Source organism: Neoarius graeffei, chromosome 12, assembly GCF_027579695.1.
Source record: "Neoarius graeffei isolate fNeoGra1 chromosome 12, fNeoGra1.pri, whole genome shotgun sequence".
In the NCBI taxonomy this organism is placed as follows: Eukaryota; Metazoa; Chordata; class Actinopteri; order Siluriformes; family Ariidae; genus Neoarius; species Neoarius graeffei.
The window spans coordinates 29,973,123-29,994,221 of NC_083580.1; the positions used below are offsets into that span (position 1 = coordinate 29,973,123).

Below are 21,099 nucleotides of genomic sequence, written 5' to 3' on the forward strand. Positions count from 1 at the left end.
TGGGCAATTTAGAGTAGTCAGTTAACCTAATCTGCATGTCTTTGGATAGTGGGAGGAAACTGGATCACCTACAGCAACCTACAGAGACCGGTATGGTGACAGTAGTTAGTTGTGTGTACACACGTGCACCAATTGACTACTTTCCCATTATCCATAATGCTTTGTGTTTTGGGGGTACCCAAAACAAACAAACAAAAGGCATCGCACACTGACCGTCATCTTTTGAATTTAAATCTCCCTAAAACCTTCAAAGAAATGTCAAAACTAACTAAAAGCTTAAATAAATCTGCAAAGCCTTTTCTGTGGACTTCAAGAAATCAATTGGTAAAAAAGCGCTTGTAAATATCGTACTGAACGCTTTGAACATCTCTACTTTGGGTGATGGTTTAGCAGCCTTCTTCGTCTCTCAACGCAGGTGTTCCAACAAATACTTACCTGTAGAAGTTAAAAGATTGGCAGAAGAGTGTTGAAAGATTGACAAATGATCATAGAAGAATCCACAGTGAAATCATTTTTGCTGGGTGCTGGTTACAACGAGAAAGCCATAAAAAAATATAAAATGCTGCATGCATAGAAACACAAGCACAGAATTCACCCAGTCAAGTAAGTACTGTAAACACAAAAGAAATTTAACAATTTTTCTAAGTTGATTTTGATTTCCTTCACTCCGATTTTCCTCTTGTTCATATGCTACCAGATTACGACAATCTTTGGGCTGTTAGAGGAAGCTGTTAGGACTACAGGGTCAAATACTACATTCTATCTACCTACAGAAACACTAAAAGGGAAAGTACAGGTAAGCTTACACTGCATCGTTTGCGCTTTGTTTTGGGAGTTGATCCTTCAATAAAGTTGTCCTTTTCAGTTCTTTGACTTGTCCTTGTTTTTCAGTTGTTGCACTTTTTATGACTAAACACAAAAGACAGAGGGGCTGGAGGCTTTGTGACTTAGATTATCAGACTTTACTCCACCACTGAAGTGCGCACTGCTGCATGTTGTCTGTCGATGTAAAATTTTGACGGCAAATTCTAACAACGCTTTTTGACGCTTAGCCTCTTGAGGTATTCTGTAAAACTTTAAATCAGGAAAAGTTGTTCCCCCCCCCATGTAAATTCAAAGAAATGACTGAGGTTATCTGACTTATGCCGCTTTTCCACTACAAACGCGGCTGAGCCGTGCCGTGCCGAGTCGAGCTGAGTCGGGCTGAGCGGGGCTGTTGGAGTTGCATTTCGACTACAACCGCGCTGAACCGTGCTGGCTGGAAGTGGGTGGACACATTGGGTGGAGTTAGCGAAAGTGGGTGGACGTCATGTGATGTCGTTAAGCAGCGCAAACAGTGACATCAGTGACAGTGGCGGAACAAGTCAGAGCCGGGCCGGGGGCGGGGCAAATGACCGGGCCCTTTATTAAAGCTTATCATAACATAATTTTAGGCTACAAAATGTCCGCAACTGCGGTGTTTACCAATTTCAACACTACCGGGTGCAACTATGTTATTTAGTACATCAAGTCCTTCAAACGAACATGTAACTCAGAAACAAAAAACATTAGGATACTGTACATGGCTCATAATAAAACATCAATAGCCTATACTGCGCACATTATTTGAAGGGCATACGAATGAGCGCTCAGAGGTTGCAACGGTGACAGGAAGAGTCAGAAATAAAAGGAGGGCGGTGCAAACCTCACTGAATGCACTGTGTTTACCAATTTCAACACTACGGGGTGCAACTATGTTATTTTGTACATTAAGTCCTTCAAACGAACATGTAACTCAAACAAAAAAAAAAAACATTAGGCGACATACTGTACATGGCTCATAATAAAACATCAATAGCCTACTGCGCGCATTATTTGAAGGGCATACGACGAGCCTTGCGCTCCGCGAACTCGTCCACGATGCTCTGTATGTCACTGATTCAGTGATCTTTTCAGCGGTAGTCTCACAACCCGAATAGTAAACAATAAACATGGAGGACATGGAGTCGTTAGTGTTGCTGGTCTTGGTGCTGTGGCTTGTTGTCACCAACAACGCGGACAGATACTGGCAAGAGCGTATAGATGAGGCGAGGCGCATAAGGCTTCAGAAATTCTCGTAATTCGTAATTCTTCTTCTTCCGGGTTTGCGGTGTTTACAGATCCCAGCGCGCTCGCGGGGCGTGTGAGGACACTCCTCCTCACCAATCAGTGCACAGGGGAGTGTCTGCTCACGCCCCGAGCCTCACTCGGCAGGGTAGTGGAAAAGGGCCATAAGTAAACAAATATAGCACCTGGTTACCCCCCGAGGCACAAGGCATTATGGGTATGTGAAAGAGAATTGGCGAGAGAGCACTGCACCATTCTTTCCTGTGAAAATGTAATCGGTTTAAAAAGGCACATTAATAATAACCTGCATAGCCAATATTATGCATAATCAATATTATGAATATGGTCCTCTCTTATCTTCTATAAAATAGTGATGAATATCAGATTTACTAACTACAACCATTGTTTTTGTGGTTTAAGAAGTGACTGCAAATTAATTTTAATTCAGCGTTTTTCCTCAATAGGAAAATTTGCAGCAGCTGCAGCTAAAAATCCAAAAATTCACTTTTAATAATCAAAATTAACATGAAAATATAATGCACAATCTTTTTTCAAATTACTGTGATGCCGTATGCTTCGTTCTAAAACGGTCACACAAGTACACTCTTGTTCTCATTTCTTAACAACCAACAGGTGATACCCATGAAGATGATTCTGTACCAGAGTGAAACAAGTCGTACTCGACCAACAGCATGGGAGGGGTTGCCTTTGCCACCAACAAGTCTAGTCCTTCCTGTTACTAATATGTAGGTCTCAAAAAATATTAAAAACATAACAGGAAGGAAGCTATTGAACAAAAACTATTCCTGATGTTTGACCTTTTCATTTATAACATACGCAGACATCCCACACTGAAAAGCATGACTTTGATGGTATTACTCTTGCGTCATTTTACCTCTTCACTGAAAAACAAAAGAATTTCCCTTTTTTAAAAATTCAACTCTAACTTCATGTGAGAAATTAATTTAATTCCCCACTATCAGTGCTTGCAGACCACATAACAGTAAAATGCACTCACTTAAATCACAGCCCTAATCTGGACTGTGTAATGTAATCTGGACTGTGGCTGTAATCAGAGAAGGGAAAAGGGCCTGAAAGCCTCATAGGAGGCCAGGAAGCATTGCTGTACATATAAAGGAAACTCCTTTATTAGTTTCTCATTAGCTTATTTCTTCTTCATTCTGACTGCATTGACTATTGAATCCTTTGTCATCTTTCAAAACTAGTTCTTGAACAAGATGGTGTGCTGGGGGGGGGGGGGGGGGCAGCACATCCAAGGACGACACATCCAGGTTGGACAAACTGATCAGGCGGGCCGACTCTGTGGTCGGCGTGAAGCTGGACTCTCTGGTGATGGTGGCAGAGAAGAGGACTATGGACAAACTACTGATCATCATGGATGATGCCAGTCACCTTCTGCACATCATCATCAGCAACCAGAGGAGCCTGTTCAGTGACAGAATGCTCCTTCCCAAGTGCAGGACTAAAGCCTCGGTCACACGTACGTGCTCCTACGGCCGGTCTACGTGCAAAAAAAAAAAAAATGCAAGAAACGCACGGAGGGCGCACGTGTGACGTGCTGATTTTCGAGCCGTAGACTGGCCGCAGAGGTTCTTTGTCATGGCAAACAAACTCTACGGGCGCTTACGTTTTTCAGGTTGCAAGATAAACTTACGGCCAACGTGCGTCTTTCTCCACCAAAAAAAAAAAAAAAAAAAAGCAGCGATTTGGGAAACGCCCAAAAAAAAAAAAAAAAAATCGTTCATCCGGTTGTGACCTAGGCTTAACAGACTTAAAAACTCCTTTGTCCCTTACACCATCAGGTTTACAACTCCTCTCTTGCGGGGAGGAGGGGTAACAGGAGGACAGAGAACGGGAAGGAGCAGTAGCCTAGCCTGACAAAAAAAAAAAAAAGCAATACTGGACAATGTGCAATACCTCTCCTGCTGGACTTTTTTTTCATATCTTAATATATTTGTAAGCCCTGTGATGACCTGGCGACTTGTCCAGGGTGTACCCCGCCTTTCGCCCGTAGTCAGCTGGGATAGGCTCCAGCTTGCCTGCGACCCTGTAGAAGGATAAAGCGGCTAGAGATAATGAGATGAGATGAATATATTTGTATATGAGTGATTCCACGCTTATGGGTACTGAAATGGGGATATGAACTTATTTTTAAAAATTCACCTAAAACCATTTCTTTTTTTACCATCAGGTCACAAAACATGTAATCTTTAATGAATGATATGTTAAAAGATAACTTTAATTTTCTGAGATGTAATAAAAACATTTATATGCCAAAGTCAAGCCTATGAGTTCCAAAATGATGTCTGTTACATTACTTCTGTTACGATTGTCCATCTCGCGTCTGTTACAAATTAATTACAATCTAGCTATATACCATGCTAATCTTATTGAAAGAATGTGCATGTTTATTCTACTACACATGTTTATTAATTATATTTGCTAAAACATCACCTTCCTATGTTTCAAAAAGTAATTCTACATTGTTAAAATTGAGAATATACATGTCCACAACACTTCTGTTACGTTCTGACTTTGGCATATAAATATGTTTTTATTACATCTCAGAAAATTAAAGTTCTCTTTTAACATATCATTCATTAAAGATTACATGTTTTGTGACCTGATGGTAAAAAAAGAAATGGTTTTAGGTGAATTTTTAAAAATAAGTTAATGTCCCCATTTCAGTACCCATAAGCGTGGAATCACTCATATGTAAATTTATTTATCTAGAAGCTTTCTAAAGACTTAATTGATCTAGAAGTTCTCTTTTTTCTATTCTATTCTCTGTTTATCCTATAATGATACTACTGGAATTTTAATTTCCCTGAGGGAACCCTCCCAAAGGGATCAATAAAGTTCTATCTAATCTAATATTAATACTGTGTGTCTAATAATACTTACAGCAGGACTTAGAAGTTATGGAATCAAATTTCTTAGACACTTTCAGCAAGGAGTAGAATCAACATTTACCAGTGAAATTTTGCAGTACTTTAGGGCAGCATCATGCTGTAATTGGGTTGTACTGACGTTCTAAGGGTTTATTTTTATGTTCTGCCACAGTGTATATTTACAGCTGATCACACTGTGCAAGTAAACCACTAAAAGTGCATGTAGTCTAACAGAAGGCAAGGATATTTGGTGTATTTGACACCAGTCCACTACAGGTTTGGAATTAAAAAAAATACAATTATAAAATCTGATGCATCAGGAACCTTTTTAGCAGAGTTCCATACTTACGAGAACACAGTAATGTATCAACCTGATTTTTGATGGCTTTTGCGACCATACGAATGACAAACATGTACCACCCAATCATAAGTGCAAGACAGCGTATCTCACAAACACTTAACCACCGGACAAGGAAATTTGTATCTTTATTTACTTAAGATACATGTAAGTCTTATGTACATTTAAGTCCTTCCTTATTTTTAAGGAAGCACTTAAAACTTCCTTAAAAGTTTTTTTTTTTTAAAGGAAACCAAGTTTCCTTTCCACAGGAAAAAAGAAACTTTCTTTAAAAAAAAAAAGGAACACATTATTTATTCGCAATAAAGTGAGGTAATCATTCATCTGAGAAATCATCTTCTCCAAATCCTTCATCCTCTTCATCATAAGCCCCTTAAAGCCTAAAAAAAAAAAACCCACATCTTTATGGGATTTATCCAGCACTCATTTTTTTAAAAAGTAAAATAAAAAATGTGGGATTATTTACTCTGTGGGTGGTAAAAGAGAGCAACTGGACTTGCTTGAAGATTCTTGAATCTTTTCAAGCATCTTCAAGCAATAGGCCAATAGCTGTAACACGTAGAATGCCTAGAAAATGACTTTTGTGGAAACCATCTTGGAACTACTTTCTGAAATGTTTTTTCTGGTCTCAAATATGTAACCAACTATGTGATAAAAGTTCTCCACGAGATACCTGCACATAAGTGAATAAAAATTCTATGATTGTCAGAAATAATGAATAGGTAATAATATTTCCTTCGATATTTCTCATTCTTTTACACTTTTTTCTCAGAGTGGCCTCATTATTTGGGGGACATTTGGGCACTTTTGTCACATGCTGAATCAATTTCTAGTGGGGATGTAAGTGACGGCATCTTGGTTATGATGAATAGTGCTATAACTCATTCAATTAGACCCCTGCATAAAAATGCATATTACCCAGCAACTACCTCAAACTGTATCCATCAATAATATCTCTGAAAGATAAACCTACCCAGCAGGTTGTTTTCTTGTAAGAAACTTGGTGTAGTCAGCATAGCATGGTCTGTGGTAGCAGACCTCAATTGCTATACAGTCTTTCACGAATACGTACAAGCACGCTTTCATCTTTTTTTGCCTCGGCAGCATTTCGCAACAAACCTAGAAAAGTAAATAAAACAATATGCCTAAGTTTCATCAAATGCCAACAAAAATCACAACAAAAGAAATAGCCATGTGGTCAAATCATATCATTTTAGCCTATGAATTCTTTATTCATGAAAAAATTCAATTTTGATAAAACCTATTTAATTTGGAACAAGCTTGGGGGTTTACATCCCTCATTAGGCCTACATGTATTTAATAGATTGGTTGGGCCAGCCATTAAGATTTTAGGACTTTTTATAGGATTTATTTTAACAACTATCTTTTTTACTTACCTCCATCAACTGTCTCAGCTTTTACAAGTTTAGCTCTTGTTCTTTTACCCTTGGCTGTGATAAATCTGTCGATTTTCTTACATATTATGCAGACAGGTGGTAATATGTGGCTTTTTTCTGTATCAGACGATCCAAGCGTCATTTCTGTTTTCCTCCTTTTGGTGTGCTGTAGTTGTTGTTGGCCAAAACCTTCTGTTCTAGATCGTAATAATTTTGGAGAGGAAATCCTCTGTTGAGCCGACTCAGCTTTGGCTGTCTGCCTCTTTCTAGCGGCAGCTATTCACTTCTTGTCGACAAACCGTTGATAACAAGTAGGATGAAAGCCTCTACCGCTCGGTAGAGCTTCACATTCCAGATGTTGTAGTGGTTCAGTGTTCTCAACAATTGTCCGCTCAATCCCGTCAGTTTCCTTCCAGTCAGAACAACATTTACAGAATGTATCCCACCTCTTTTTCGAAAACGGTTCAGAGTCTTCATTTCCAACTGACGGGAGGTGCATAAGACCTTTATACTTTGCTGCAGAAGGGTTTTTTTGGCGATTTTCTCTCTCCACGCTGCCCTCCGTGGGCGCAGCCATCTTTGTTTATACTACATCACGGCCTACTTAGGCACTCACTCATTGGCTGGAAAGCTGACCTAGATTACTCATCACGCTAATTTTGAACATTTCAAGGTGCTATAACTATCAGTGTGCGTGGTTTTGAATGGAGAACTTTTTATTCTACGTTCTAAATATCATTATCAGTCATTCTATGTAAAAATTATGTAGTTCCACGAGAGTGAAATATACAAGTTACAGCTACCGGCCTACAAGTCCAGTTGCTCTCTTTTACCACCCACAGTTTACTATGACCTGGATGACTGAGAATCTTCACAGACAAGATTTACTCACATTTTCCAGAAAACATTCACAAAAGTTTCATATAAAACTGGTTAAAACAGTTTTTTTTAGTTCACTAGCCTGGACAATAGACAGTTTCCGTCATGTAAGGGCAATAGGCAGATAAGTACAGGAAGGGTTTTATTAAAAGCACGCCACCAAATAGATCCAAAATGTAGACAAAGGCAGAGTCAAATAATAAGCAGTTGTCACACGAGGCAGACAGGATATCAGAGGTAATACAATACTCAAAGTCCAAAAAAATAAAACAGGGTCAAAACCAGAAAAGCGATACAAAATGCAAGGCATGGAAAATATCAGATGCAGGGTACAGAGCGTGTACAGTACTTCGCAAAATCGGTGCGTTACTGAGTTATTGTGTGCACTGTGATTGCCCTCTAGTCAGGAACAGGTGCATGGTAATTAGTCTTCATGGTGCTGTGCACGTGGACATGACAGACGTAACCAGACAACTGTATGACGTCAATTTTGATATTCAGTCATAACTATATAGTAATGATGTAACATTAAAGCGCTGGTTCACTGCTGTCCACCAGGCACCCAGCAGAATCACACCATAATAAATGTCCTGGTGTTGTTTCTCCTGCCTGCCATGTGGTGTCAAACAAAGGAATAAATATGTACTCATAACAGCAATGCACATCTAATTATTGCCATCAATGTCACAAGACAATGCAGCAATTTACCGATGCAAACTATACTACACTACGCAGTTCGATGGGTCATATGCTATAATAATATTCTATTCAGGTCGAATTTGTGCCCTTGCTAATATTTTGCTCATACACTCATTGGGAGCTCTGCTTTTCAGTAGTGCCTATATAAAATACACACACACTCACCGGCCACTTTAATACGAACTTGTTCTTTATTCTAAGATTCTTGTTCTTGGCTGGCAGGAGTGGAACCCAATGAGGTCTTCTGCTGTTGCATGATAATATGCTTTACTGCTCACCATGGTTGTAAGGAGTTGCTATATCCTTCCTGGCAACTCAAACCAATCTGGCCAATCACACCTCTCTTACCAAGAAGACATTTCCACCCACAGAACTGTAGCTCACTAAATAGTTTGTGTTTTTTGCACCATTCTAAGTAAACTCTAGAGACTGTTGTGTGTGAAAACTCCAGGAGATCAGCAGCTTCTGAAATACTCAAACCAGTCCATCTGGCACCAACACACATGCTGCAGTCAGTCACATAGCTCACAATTTCTCTCATTCTAATGTTTGAAGTGAACATTAACAGAAGCTCTTGATTTGTATCCGCAAGATTTTATGCATTGTGCTGCTGTCAAAGGATTGGCTGATTAGATAACTGCATAAAACAGCAGATGTATGGGTATTCCTAATAAAGTGGCTGGTGAGTGTATATTACTGACTACTTATGTACAGTCATGGTCACAAAGTGATGACCTTGAAACAGACACCTGCATTCACTTTTGATATGAAGTCAGCATGTAATGTGTGGCAGCGGGGGCATGGCCGAGCATCAATCTGTGAATGGAGGGCGGAGTCAGGGAAGGTGAGTGATCATGTCACTACACCTGTTGTCAATTAACGTGTGTTTGTGTGTCTCCTACTGTGACCGTGCCCTATAAGAGGAGAGTGAGAAGGGGAGGTCGGTGCTGAGGGCTCGATACAAGCCTGTGTGTGTGTGTGTGTGTGTGTGTGTGTGTGTGTGTGTGAGAGAGAAAATTTTTGAGTCCTATGCTGGAAAGCAGCAATAAAGAAAATACTTCAAATGCAAACAACCGCCTGCCGTGCTTCTGTGCTCCACCCACATCAGGGTCTCACTACAGTGGTGCCGAAACTCAGGACCGAGTGCAGAAGGGAACAGACCCATGGAGTCCTCGCTGTTCAAGGACCTAATCAATGCCCTCGCCACAGCCCAGCAGAACCAGCACCAAGCACTGGTTGCCCTCCGAAAGGAGCAGGAACAAGGGTTTGAAGCCTTGGTGCTGGCCCAACAGGAAGACCGCCAGGCGTTCCAGCACCTGCTCGCGTCAGCTGGGCCCACGACCACCATCGGAGCGGACCCTCCCCACCTCACCCTAACAAAGATGGGTCCGCACGATGACCCGGAAGCCTTCCTTGCACTCTTCAAGCAGGCAGCGGAGGTATGGGGTTGGCCGGTCAACCGGCGCGCCTCCTCCCCCTGCTGATGGGTGAGGCGCAGCTGGCTGCGCGACAGCTCCCCGCTGACAGCCGGCTCGTGTCCGCGGACCTTCAATAAACCATCCTCCAGCGTGTCGACCGCTCCCCAGAGCAACAACAGCAGCGCTTCCGCTCGCTGTGCTTGGAGGAGGTCGGTCGGCCGGCCGTTTCCGTTCGGGCAGCAACTCCGGGATGCCTGCTGGCAGTGACTGAAGGCAGACGACTGCAACGCCAAGGGAGTGATCAACCTGGTGACACTGGAACAATTAGTCACGCGACTTCTGGAAGGAACAGCGGAGCGGGTACAGCGTCACCGCCCTGCGTCGCTGGACCAGGCGATCGAGCTGGCAGAGGACCACATGGCGGCAGTTCCGACAGCAGGAAGGCGCATCTCCTCTTCTCTTTTCTCTCTCTCTCTTTCTCTCCCCCCCCCTTGCTTCCCGTCCTCACCCCATTTCCCCACCGCAGGGGCCAGCTCCCCCCAAGCCGGCCCGACGCACCCGTGGCATCTTCCCGTTTTCCCCTTCCTGGTCTGTGTCTCTTCCCCCCCAAGTGAGTGATGTCCATAACACCGGTGCAGAGGGAGAGCCTGGGCCGGTGTGCTGGTGCTGCGGGAGGTGGGCACGATGGTCCAGGTCCCTGACGGGCCAGAAACTACCCTCGATCAGGCCAGAGTGCATTATATACACCAGTAAGTATCCAAGGGGATATGTATCAGGCTTTGGTGGATTCCAGCTGCAACCAGACCTCAATCCAGCAAAGCCTAGTGCAAGGTAAGGCATTGGAGAGAGCACGAGTGGTGAAGGTGTTGTGTGCGCACGGGGATGTTCACAACTACCCTTTGGTGTCCATCCGCATTCTACTTCGAGGAGAAAAGCATAGTGAAAAGCGGCAGTTAACCCTCGTCTCACCCACTCGCTAATTTTGGAGACTGATTGGCCAGGTTTTAAGGAGTTAATGATGCACAAAGTGAGCAGTGGGTCCTGCAGTAATCCGTCTGGGGAAAGCCCCAGAGTAGCATTGGTGGAAAAAGCGGTCACAGAGCCGTCTACATCAGCACTGCTTCAGGGCGATACACGGAGTGAAGAGTGCCCCGCCCCTCCTCCCTCTCTCAGGGATTCCCTTGGGGATTTCCCGTTAGAGCAGTCATAAGATGAGACTCTGCGGCATGCATTTGACCAAGTGAGAGTAATCGATGGTCAAATTCTCCAGCCAAATGAGACACCGGCTTTCCCCCACTTTGCTATTATTAAGGATAGGTTATACCGAGTGATGTAGGACACTCAAACTGGCGAAAAGACAACACAATTATTAATTCCAAAAGAGCCGCCGGGAACTCGTATTCCAGGCAGCTCACTTTAATCCCATGGCCGGACACTTACGGCAGGATAAAACACTCGCCCGAATAATGGCCCAGTTCTATTGGCCAGGGATTCGCGGGGACGTCCGTCGGTGGTGTGCGGCGAATGCCAATTAGTAAATCCCACGGCCACTCCAAAAGCGCCTTTGCGCCCGCTCCCTTTAATTGAGACCCCTTTTGAAAGAATTGGGATGGATCTCGTCAGGCCATTAGATTGGTCAGCACGGGGATATCGCTTTATTTTAGTTCTGGTGGACTATGCAATGCGATATCCGGAAGCAGTGCCTCTCCGCAATATCTCAGCACGCAGTATAGCAGAGGCGCTCTTCCGCTTTATCTCCTGGGTCGGGATTCCGAAAGAAATCCTGACAGACCAAGGCACTACATTCATGTCACGCACACTGTGCAAGCTGAATGGGCTACTGGGGATTAAACCTATCCATACCAGCATCTATCACCCACAAACTGACGGCTTAATGGAACATTTTAATCGGACTCTCAAATATATAATTGGGAAAATTGGCTCGAGCCCATTATTTGCAGTACAAGAGGTCCCGCAAGCCTCCACAGGTTTTTCACCATTTGAATTATGTGGGCATAAGCTGCGTGGCATTTTGGACGTGCTACGTGAAAATTGGGAGGAGGGACCTTCATCTAGTAAGAACGAAATTCAACACATTCTTGCCCTGCACGCCAAACTCCACACACTCACGCTCTTAACCCAGGAGAATTTGCGGCAGGCGCAAGAACGTCAAGTCCAACTGTACAACCGGGGCCAGGGCTCTACACCAACTTTTTTTTTTCCAAGAGCACACGTGCTCCCAAGTTAAAAATTTTAGGAGCACAGGGAAAAAAATGGGGGCACAAGCAGGTTTTCATTTTAAAGGTTTATTGCAGCGCAAACCTTAGACACACCAACACATAAAACGCAAAATTCAATTGAGAATGAAGGAATGAACAACAAACAACTGAATGAATGAACAAAAAACAGTAGCTAAACAGAGAGCAGAGCTCAGCAGAGCTAACATCATCAAGGACAGCTCCCACCCTGGCTCCGAGTTCTCTGACTTGCTGCCCTCAGGCAGGCGTTACAGGTGCATCAAAGCAAGGACCAACAGACTCAAAAACAGTTTTTTCCCCCACAGGCCATAACCACCTTGAGCAATTAGCCTTTTTCACATTATGTCACTTGCAGGGGAACTCGTATCCGTTTTCAGCCTTTTGAATGGAAGAAGAGGTATACGGCAGCAACATAAGTTAACAAAACTGTCATTCACAGATAAGATTGATAATATTATGCATTGTTGTTTATCATTACGTATTGTTAGAGACTATTCCAGTCACCTGTCTGCCTTTTTTTGGAAAGGAAGTTTACTGACTTTCTATGGTTGCTACTTGTTAGCCAGCAGATTAGCATGCCGCCTATCCTTCCATTCAAAAGGCTGAAAATGGATGTGAGGTTCTTCTGCAAGTGACGTAATGTGAAAAAGGCTAATTACATGCACTGATGCCACTTCTGGCAGGTGCAACAATGCACCAACAAGGACCTAAAAAGGACTATATTCTCACACTTACCGGATACAGTGCAATACTTATTACAGTGCAACCTCACAGAGCAACTTTTTAGTTTTTATAGCTTTTGTATATTTTATATTTCTACACTTTTATATCCATACCCAATACAATACTAAATACAGTGCAATATCCTGAGTTTTGTAGCTGAACTGAGTTTCTATAACTAATGTGCAATTAACATCTGCAACTCAACACGCCCAGTTGTGTATATATATTTTGTTTTTCTGCTGTGTTGTGACATGCACCATTTGTATATACTGTATATTATTTGTTTTTCTGCTGTGTTGTATGCTCCCATCTAAATGTTTGCACTGGGGTGTGTGCTTTCCATCTCATTTTCCCACACCTTCTCCCATCGTTCTAGCTTTCTTCACTACACTTTCTTCCTCGTCCATTCTTTTATTCTTGTTTCCACCATCATTGCTTTTAAAAAACGCCGTTATTCTCTGCATAGCGAATATATTTCTCAGCTCGGTCCAAACCAGCTCTCAGTTATCTCTCAGTTGAATGATCTGATGAATCCCTAAAAAGCACTTTTCCCACCTAATGCCACACCCACAACATACAACCGTGGGAAAGAGGGGCAATCAGAGAAAGATGAGTAGAAAACAGGAAATGTTGCGGGGGATATTTGTGATAGTAGGCTATCGTAGCGTCAGCACAAAAGTACCAGACTCAACTTTAACTGAAAGTGTTATTCAGTAGCCTAAACTTATTCAAGCTACAGACCGAGAAGAATAAAAATGCTGAAATCTCATGTCCCGGTAAAAAACACACTAGCATGGCAGAACGGCAAAAAAAAAATTAACTTTTTCACTCCCCCCCACCGTGGGAACCACCGCAGTGCAAGACAGAGGCAATGCATCCTACTACAGACAGGGAGCAAGGTGCAGGCAGAACACACACACAAACAATACAGGCCGTTACTCATTACACTGCCATGAGGCTACAAGCATGTGTCTCTCTGAGAGGGAGCAGCCCCTCCCTCCTGTGTGTGTGAGAGCGAGCAGCCCCTCCCCCACCCGCGCGCTGAGCAGAGAGACAGAGTGTCACACAGAAAGTGAAGGATTTTCTCAGAGCGCTTCCTCCAAACAATGGGGATTTACACGAAAACGGAAGGAGATATTCACAAAATTCTTTCACATTGAGCACTACAAGGCTCTGATGAACACCTTGATGTAATTTTCTGGTCTCTAGTGTAAAAAATATTAGGTAGGCTATCCAGGGCTGGATTTACATACTTTGCAGTTTAACGTTTGATACATTTTAGAACGTTAAACTCGTCGCGTCTGTGCTCAGTGTTTTCCTGAATTGTCGGCCGTAAGAAGCCCTCGCACGAATGCGTGTTTTTTTTTTCGTCGTTCGCATGCCGAAAAATTCGCTCACAAATGCGAGTGAAATGTGCGCACTGTAGAGCCCTGACCGGGGCACACGCCTTGGAGTTCACACCGGGGGACAAAGTACTTGTGTTACTGCCCATGTCGAGCTCCAAATTGGTCACCAAGTGGCAAGGGCCCTTCGAGGGTCACATGGCGAGTCGGGGACGTCGACTACGAGGTGAGGCAAACGGACAGGGGTGGGGCATTGCAAATTTACCACCTCAATCTATTAAAACATTGGAATGAGCAGGTCCCTGTGGTGTTCGTGTCAGTAATCCCAGAGAAGGCAGAGCTGGGGCCGGAGGTTCGAAAAAGAAAATTGGCATCGCCCACCACTCCGGTCCCCTGTGGAGACCACCTCTCCCCAGCCCAACTCACAGAGGTAGCCCAGTTGCAGAAAGGAGTTTTCCGACATGTTCTCGCCCCTGCCCGGCCGCACCCACCTCATAGAACACCACACAGACGCCCCTGGGGGTGGTAGTGCGCAGCCGCCCTTGCCACCTGCCCGAACACACACACACACACAAAAAAAAAAAAGAGGTCCAGGATTAACTTGAGGCCATGCTCGAAATGGGCATAATGGAGGAGTCCCACAGTGACTGAAGCAGCCCAGTGGTCCTGGTCCCCAAGACTGATGGGTCGATCCGGTTCTGTGTAGACTATAGGAAAGTCAACGCAGTGTCTAAATTCGCCACATACCCAATGCCTCGCATTGACGAGCTGCTCGATCAATTAGGCACTGCTCGTTTTTATTCAACACTGGATTTAACGAAGGGATATTGGCAGATCCCCTTGACTCCTCTGTCCCGAGAGAAAACGGCCTTTTCCACACTGGCTTACACCAGTTCGTCATGCTGCCTTTTGGGTTGTTTGGGGCACCCGCTACGTTCCAGCAGCTTATGGACAGGGCCCTCCGCCCCCACACCACCTACGCAGCTGCATACCTCGCCGATAATATCTTACACAGCAATGACTGGCCGCGGCACCTCAAACACCTTAGGGCCATCCTAAAGTCGCTGAGCCGGGTGGGTCTCACGGCTAACCCAAAGAAGTGTGCAATTGGGCGGGTGGAAGTACGGTATCTGGGTTTCCACTTAGGCCATGGGCAGGTCCGCCCCAAATTAATAAGACTGTAGCCTGCCTGAGGCCCAAGACCAAAAAGGGGGCGAGACAGTTCCTGGGGCTGGCTGACTACTATTGTAGGTTCATACCCAATTATTCAGACGTCACCAGCCCGTTGACTGATCTCACTAAAAACAGAGCACCAGATCCGGTCCAGTGGACGGAGCAATACCAACAGGCTTTCTCTAAGGTAAAGGCTGCACTGTGTGGGGGGCCACTGTTACACTCCCTTGACTTTTCTCTCCCCTTTTACAGACAGATGCATTGGACAGAGAGCTGGGGGCCATTCTGTCCCAGAAGGTGGAGGAACATCCTGTGCTGTACCTTTGCCGGAAGCCATCAATACGAGAAGGCAGGTACAGCACAATAGAGAAAGAGTGCTTAGCCATCACGTGGGCAGTCCTTGCCCTCCAGTACTACCTACTGGGACGCCCTTTCACCCTCTGTTCGGACCACACACCCCTCCAGTGGCTCCACCGCATGAAAGATATGTGCGCGCGTGCGTCAATCAGCTTCAGGCCAGACAGGCCGGGGAGTGGAGTCAAGCGGTGGGGGTATGTGGCAGCGGGGGCATGGCCGAGCATCAGTCTGTGAATGGAGGACGGAGTCAGGGAAGGTCATGTCACTACACCTGTTTTCAGTTAACATGCTTTGTGTGTCTCCTCCAGTGAACGCGCCCTATAATACCCCTTTACCACCAAATCAGTTCCAGGGCTGGTTCACAACTCGCTCATCTTGGAACCAGCTGAGAACCAGTTTGCTTTCCATAGCTTGGGGTGCTAAGGGGAGCCACGTCATTACGTCACTGTATACGTCAGTTACATCGCTGCATTTGCATAAACCTTGGCGCGAACATCAAAGCAACACCACAGAGAAGCAGCAGCAACAATAATGGACGACTGCTGCTTTACTGCATCCATGATCTCTCGTCACTTATTTAAAAATGGTGCCCTCTCGCGGTCTTGCTATTGTTGATCTTAACTCCGCCCCCCTGCTGACGTAAGCAGTTCTTTCCTCTAGCCCAGCTAAGAGCTGGTGCTACCCTGGAACCGGTTTTTCTGGCCCAGAGCCAGTTCTTTGTCAGTGGAAAAAGAAAACCCGGTTCCAAACTAAGCACTGGCCCCGAACCAGCCCTGGAACTGCTTTGGTGGAAAAGGGGTATAAGAGGAGAGTGAGAAGGGGAGGTCAGTGCCAAGGGCTCAATACTAGCCTGTGTGTGTGTGTGTGTGTGTGTGTGTGTGTGTGTGTGTGAGAGAGAGAGAGAGAGAGAATGTGTGAGAGAATGAGAGTTTGAGTCCTACACTGAAAAGCAGCAATAAAGAAAATACTTCAAACACAAACAACCGCCTGCCGTGCTTCTGTGCTCCACCCACGTCAGGGTCTCGCTACAATCCTTTTATTAAAAAAAAAAAAAAAAGATACCCCCACACACTCCTGATTTTCATAGACGAAATCAAGCAACATAATGCCATGAAGGTTCTGCTTTTCACTGTGGGATATTGTACATGTCACAAATGAAAAGCAACATTCCATGTCTTTTAACCAGTTATTACATTTCATTCTGATATGGAATCTTCTCTCGATGTGTGCATTGCTTTTAATCAATAACACTTTTTGAACAAAATGAAGCATAAACTTGTATTTTTGGACTTCACCTTGTGGTGGAAAGTACCTCTATTCTTGGGTTTCAGGTGACATCACATCTGCCTCATTAGTTATTCAACACTTTAGCTGGTGGTCTACCAAAGCTCAGTTGACAAAGCGTTTGTATGAAAAAGGTGCATTGCTCGCATGAAAACTGCCTTATGCTTGCATTGTTTTAGGTTGTTCGAATAGATCAAACCATGAAACGGACTTTAAAAAAAAAAAAACTTCAGGGTTCCCCATGAACTAATAAAAAAGGGTGCACGAACACAGGATTTCATGAAAAGACGTTGCGAAAGGAGGGCGTCGTGGCTCAGTTGAATAAGGCGCCATACCATAAATCCGGGGACCCGGGTTCGATTCCGACCCGAGGTCATTTCCCGATCCCTCCCCGTCTCTCTCTCCCGCTCATTTCCTGTCTACACTGTCCTATCCAATAAAGGTGAAAAAAGACCAAAAAAAAAGAATTAAAAAAAAAAAAAAAGGACGTTGAGAAAGGTGGCTTTTGAACCACTCCCTGAAATCGAAGGGAGCGGAGTCGAAGCATGCTCGAGTTTGCAGTGATCACTTCATGAAAGGTTTGTATATCCCTCTCAACTATGTCATAAGTGTTTTCCAAGTTCTTTTCTTGCTACATGTCGTTATAGTACTTTTTTTTTTTAAGTCATAAAGCGCTAAAGTTGCCAGCTGCTTCTTTGTTTACTCCTCACTCGATGGATGCCATATTGAAAACAATGCGTCTCGCTTTCTTCAACAGGATGTCCTAGCAGTCTTAACGAGTGTTTCAGCAAGTGCACATGATCAGAACAACCACGAATAATAAAGTCCATATGCATGAAGGTCGCGACAAAATTCTTACCCAGCCATACAGTTACAATGCACCATGATCACTTCTCCATCTTGTTTAACTAAGATCCAGGTCTTTAAAGGGGTTTCTGATGATCTTTGTGAATGAGTTACCTGAGAGAAGAGTGAACACAAGTGAGAATCAAGCGAATTGTTTGTTTACACTTCAACTTGCACCGCTTCATTGTAAAGACATGAACAAAAAGCCTATTTAAAAAAAATAATAATAAAAAAATACTTACACAGGCAAAAACAATACAAGATTCATTCAGCAGCGACTTGATGCCAAGGTCCCTTACCCAGCCATATACAAAAAAAGTTGTAAGCCTCGATACTCTTTCATGCTTTCATCTGTTTTGCGGTGTAGAAGAATGTCTGCAACACCAGATAGTTTGAGATGTCGGGGAACTCAACTGAAGCGTAGTTTGAGATCGTATGACAAATCCTTCTTTCCCAAACTATAGGGGTCTATTCCATTGCACATAGCAATCTTCTGAATATATCTAAAGCGAGCAGTGGCTTCTACATTACAAGCATACTCTGATAAATTATTGCGCGTTGTTTGCACTACGGCAGCCATTTTGGTTTGCTTGACCACCAGCAGTTTTACAGGAAGTGAAAATCGCGAAGAAAAGTCACATGACTGAAACCCAAGAATGGACATGGAAAGTGCATAATAGGTCACACTCACTGTTCACTGCAACCCATTCATTCAAATCTTCTCCATCTGGCAGTATGACGGCCATGCGCAGGTTCCCACTGCCCAGTGTCGCCTCAGCATGTTTCAGCAATTCGTATTGATGGGAACCTTCTGGAATGTTCTTCTTGGGCTTGAATGTCTTGGATGACCGATTTCCACTTAGAAGAAAAAAAAAAAAAAAAAGATCAAGTTTGCTTCAGTATACTTGAAGAATCACATTTTCCCTTATGTTAAATCTACCATCACCTACAGATTTTCAGTCCTATATACAAAATTTCAGACATCCAAAAACAACTGCCAAAAATTAATTCCTTACTCCCAGATATTGAGACGTAAACTCAATGTGAAGGAAATTTGGTGAATGAACATTCCTATTCTCTGTGTTTTTGTGTGTTGAGCTCAAGTGGCCTAATGTACTGAGAAAAGTTGTTTTCCCCACATGCTATAATCACCTTTCTGTGCCCTTGGCTGGTGATAAGCAGGGTGTCTGGGTTCTCCCTAACCACGCATCTGCCTGCACATTCCAGAGCACGCCAGGTGCACGCTTTAACAAAGTTTCATAGAAAGTCTTGAGCCAATCATGTGAAGACGCAAGCAGTAAGCGAATGCCTTTAGAGTTTAATAGATAACAGCCACTAAAACACAACTCAGAGTGCGCGTACTCTCAGCATCACTGAAGTGGTGTCTTTTCTTCTTTTTCCTTTCCTATTTTATATGATCTACTATAATAAATAACTGAAGAGACAACTGCTAAACATTCTGAAGTGTTTGTTAGAAGCTTCCATTACAATTTGGCGTCCCTGGGTGGGCTCTACGCGTCTGATCCTCAGACAATGGGACACTCCCAAGGCCACAGTGCAGAGCTGAGAACTCAAGACGAGAGACCAGACCATCAGGGCTCACCGAACCAGTAAGTGATAACTTGGCATTCTTGTGTAAAGAAATTAGTGGAAACAGTATTTAAAGACTGATAAGAGACAGACAGAAATTTGTCCGAGCCCAGGAGGACTGCTAAGCTGTGGTACCATCAGTACGTTTGCAGAAACGGATAAAACAATTTTGAGACAATAAACCGTGAGTAGTTTATTGGGTTGTGCAAGAGAAAATCCACCCAAGTGACGACTAGCTAATGGCTCACCTACTTGAGAGGGGGAAGTAAGGGTGCATGTTTCAACGGATTCACGTTCAGCGATTCGTAACTGGGAAAGAATTGAATCTCGCTCCCTTTGTTCTCCGTGAACAACTGGCCCGTCGGAGGAACGGGATAGACAGGCTCGATCACCAAGTCGCTAAGACACACCGGTGTGCATGCAAAATATTGATGAATTAACAGAGTACTGTCCTCCTCCAAATTCTCAAACAGAGAAATAGATCTTGTACACATGCGTGAGTTGCCTTTGAGGTTATTGTACTAAATGATACCTACTTTTGGCTTAAGGTAAATGTCCAATAAATTGTTTACTAATAAGAACATACCTAAAGGATTATTGTGTTGCATTTTTGGACATAGTCCAACCTATTCTTGTGATTCTAGTTTTTAAAAAAAAAAACAAAAAAAAAAAAAAAAACACACAACTCAGCCATTGTTGTCATAACCTACAACAGTGTACAATGGGGAACAGAAACGGTAAGTTAAGGAAAGAAAAGAAAAAAAGCAAGTAAGCCTGAGGCTACATGTGCCATAATAAGAACTGGGTGTTCCTATAACAGCCCAAACATCCAGTTTATGAAAACCTCGTATGGTGAGGATTGTTTGGCACAGTTTGACATACGGGTAAAGGACTTAGGATTCCCTGAGAAGGGCAGTTTTAGTCCCAGGCAGGTAGAACCGTTAGACGAAAAGTTGAAATGGAAGGAAAAAGAAGAGTCTGTAGATAAATGTTAAGTTCTTAAGGGACTGTAGGGCGTTTTCCACATGGAAAGAAGAAACACTTGAGAGTACAAAAGAGAGAAATGACAGGCAGGGGTCTCACCCTCTTCTCAGTGTTTGAAATTTCAGATGGACCCTGACCTGGAGTCTGCCCCACCACCCTGACACACTGCCTCCTCAGCAAGGCAGAGCATCACTCCCACAAGCGCCTCACCCACAGAAAGGGGGAGAAGTCGAGACAAAGCAAAAGCGCAAAAAAAAAAAAGCCTCTAGAATCTCTCCCAGCCTACCAGCTGCCTCCAGCATCAGTGCCTCTCCATCACACGAGATCCAGTCTTGCATATGGCGACGCAAGAGACACCCTCCTGGACCTGACCACATGCTCACAAGTGGGTCCACAAGGCCGTAACCTAAAGTCTGAAGTCCTTCATCTTCCAGTGGTGGAAGTGGCTGGAGCTGACACCGTGCTTCTAGTCCACAGACCCTGGATGACAGCGGATATCAAGGAAAGCATGGCTTCCCTTCCCAACGTGAGAGAGGTAGGAAGAAAGAGATCTGGTAATGAGCTGTTGATGTTTTGCAGAGAATTCTGACCAACCACCCATGAACTTCGCCGCCTAATCATGACCAAGATGGGTATAGATTGGAACAAAGTTTCCAGAGAGTGGCCAGAAGCTGACCAGCAGATGGCAATGGTGAGTACAGAGATACCATCACTGCTTTCTGTGCTCGTCTGGACAGTGCCTTTCCCCTGAACATAGGCATGACTAAGATCAATGTGTGTAAGCAAGAAGGTG

At 43.9% G+C, this 21,099-nt stretch overlaps 1 protein-coding gene across 9 annotated transcripts in view; it reads right to left on the reverse strand.

The window, feature by feature from the left end:
• The window catches only part of mob1bb (MOB kinase activator 1Bb), a 93,133-nt gene that overhangs the window by 54,165 nt on the left and 17,869 nt on the right, over positions 1–21,099 (reverse strand). For 7 of the 9 annotated variants that reach the window (XR_009655723.1, XM_060935764.1, XM_060935762.1 and 4 more), the window contains exon 2: positions 18,424–18,590. Coding sequence is in view for 8 of the 9 variants with exons in the window: in XM_060935762.1 (XP_060791745.1) it covers positions 18,424–18,590 (167 nt within the window). In the remaining variant the exon portion in view is untranslated. Of the gene's footprint in view, positions 1–6,328; positions 6,475–6,752; positions 6,849–18,423; positions 18,591–21,099 lie in introns of those variants that run through there. The other 2 variants (XM_060935766.1, XM_060935765.1) reach the window with 2 other exon arrangements.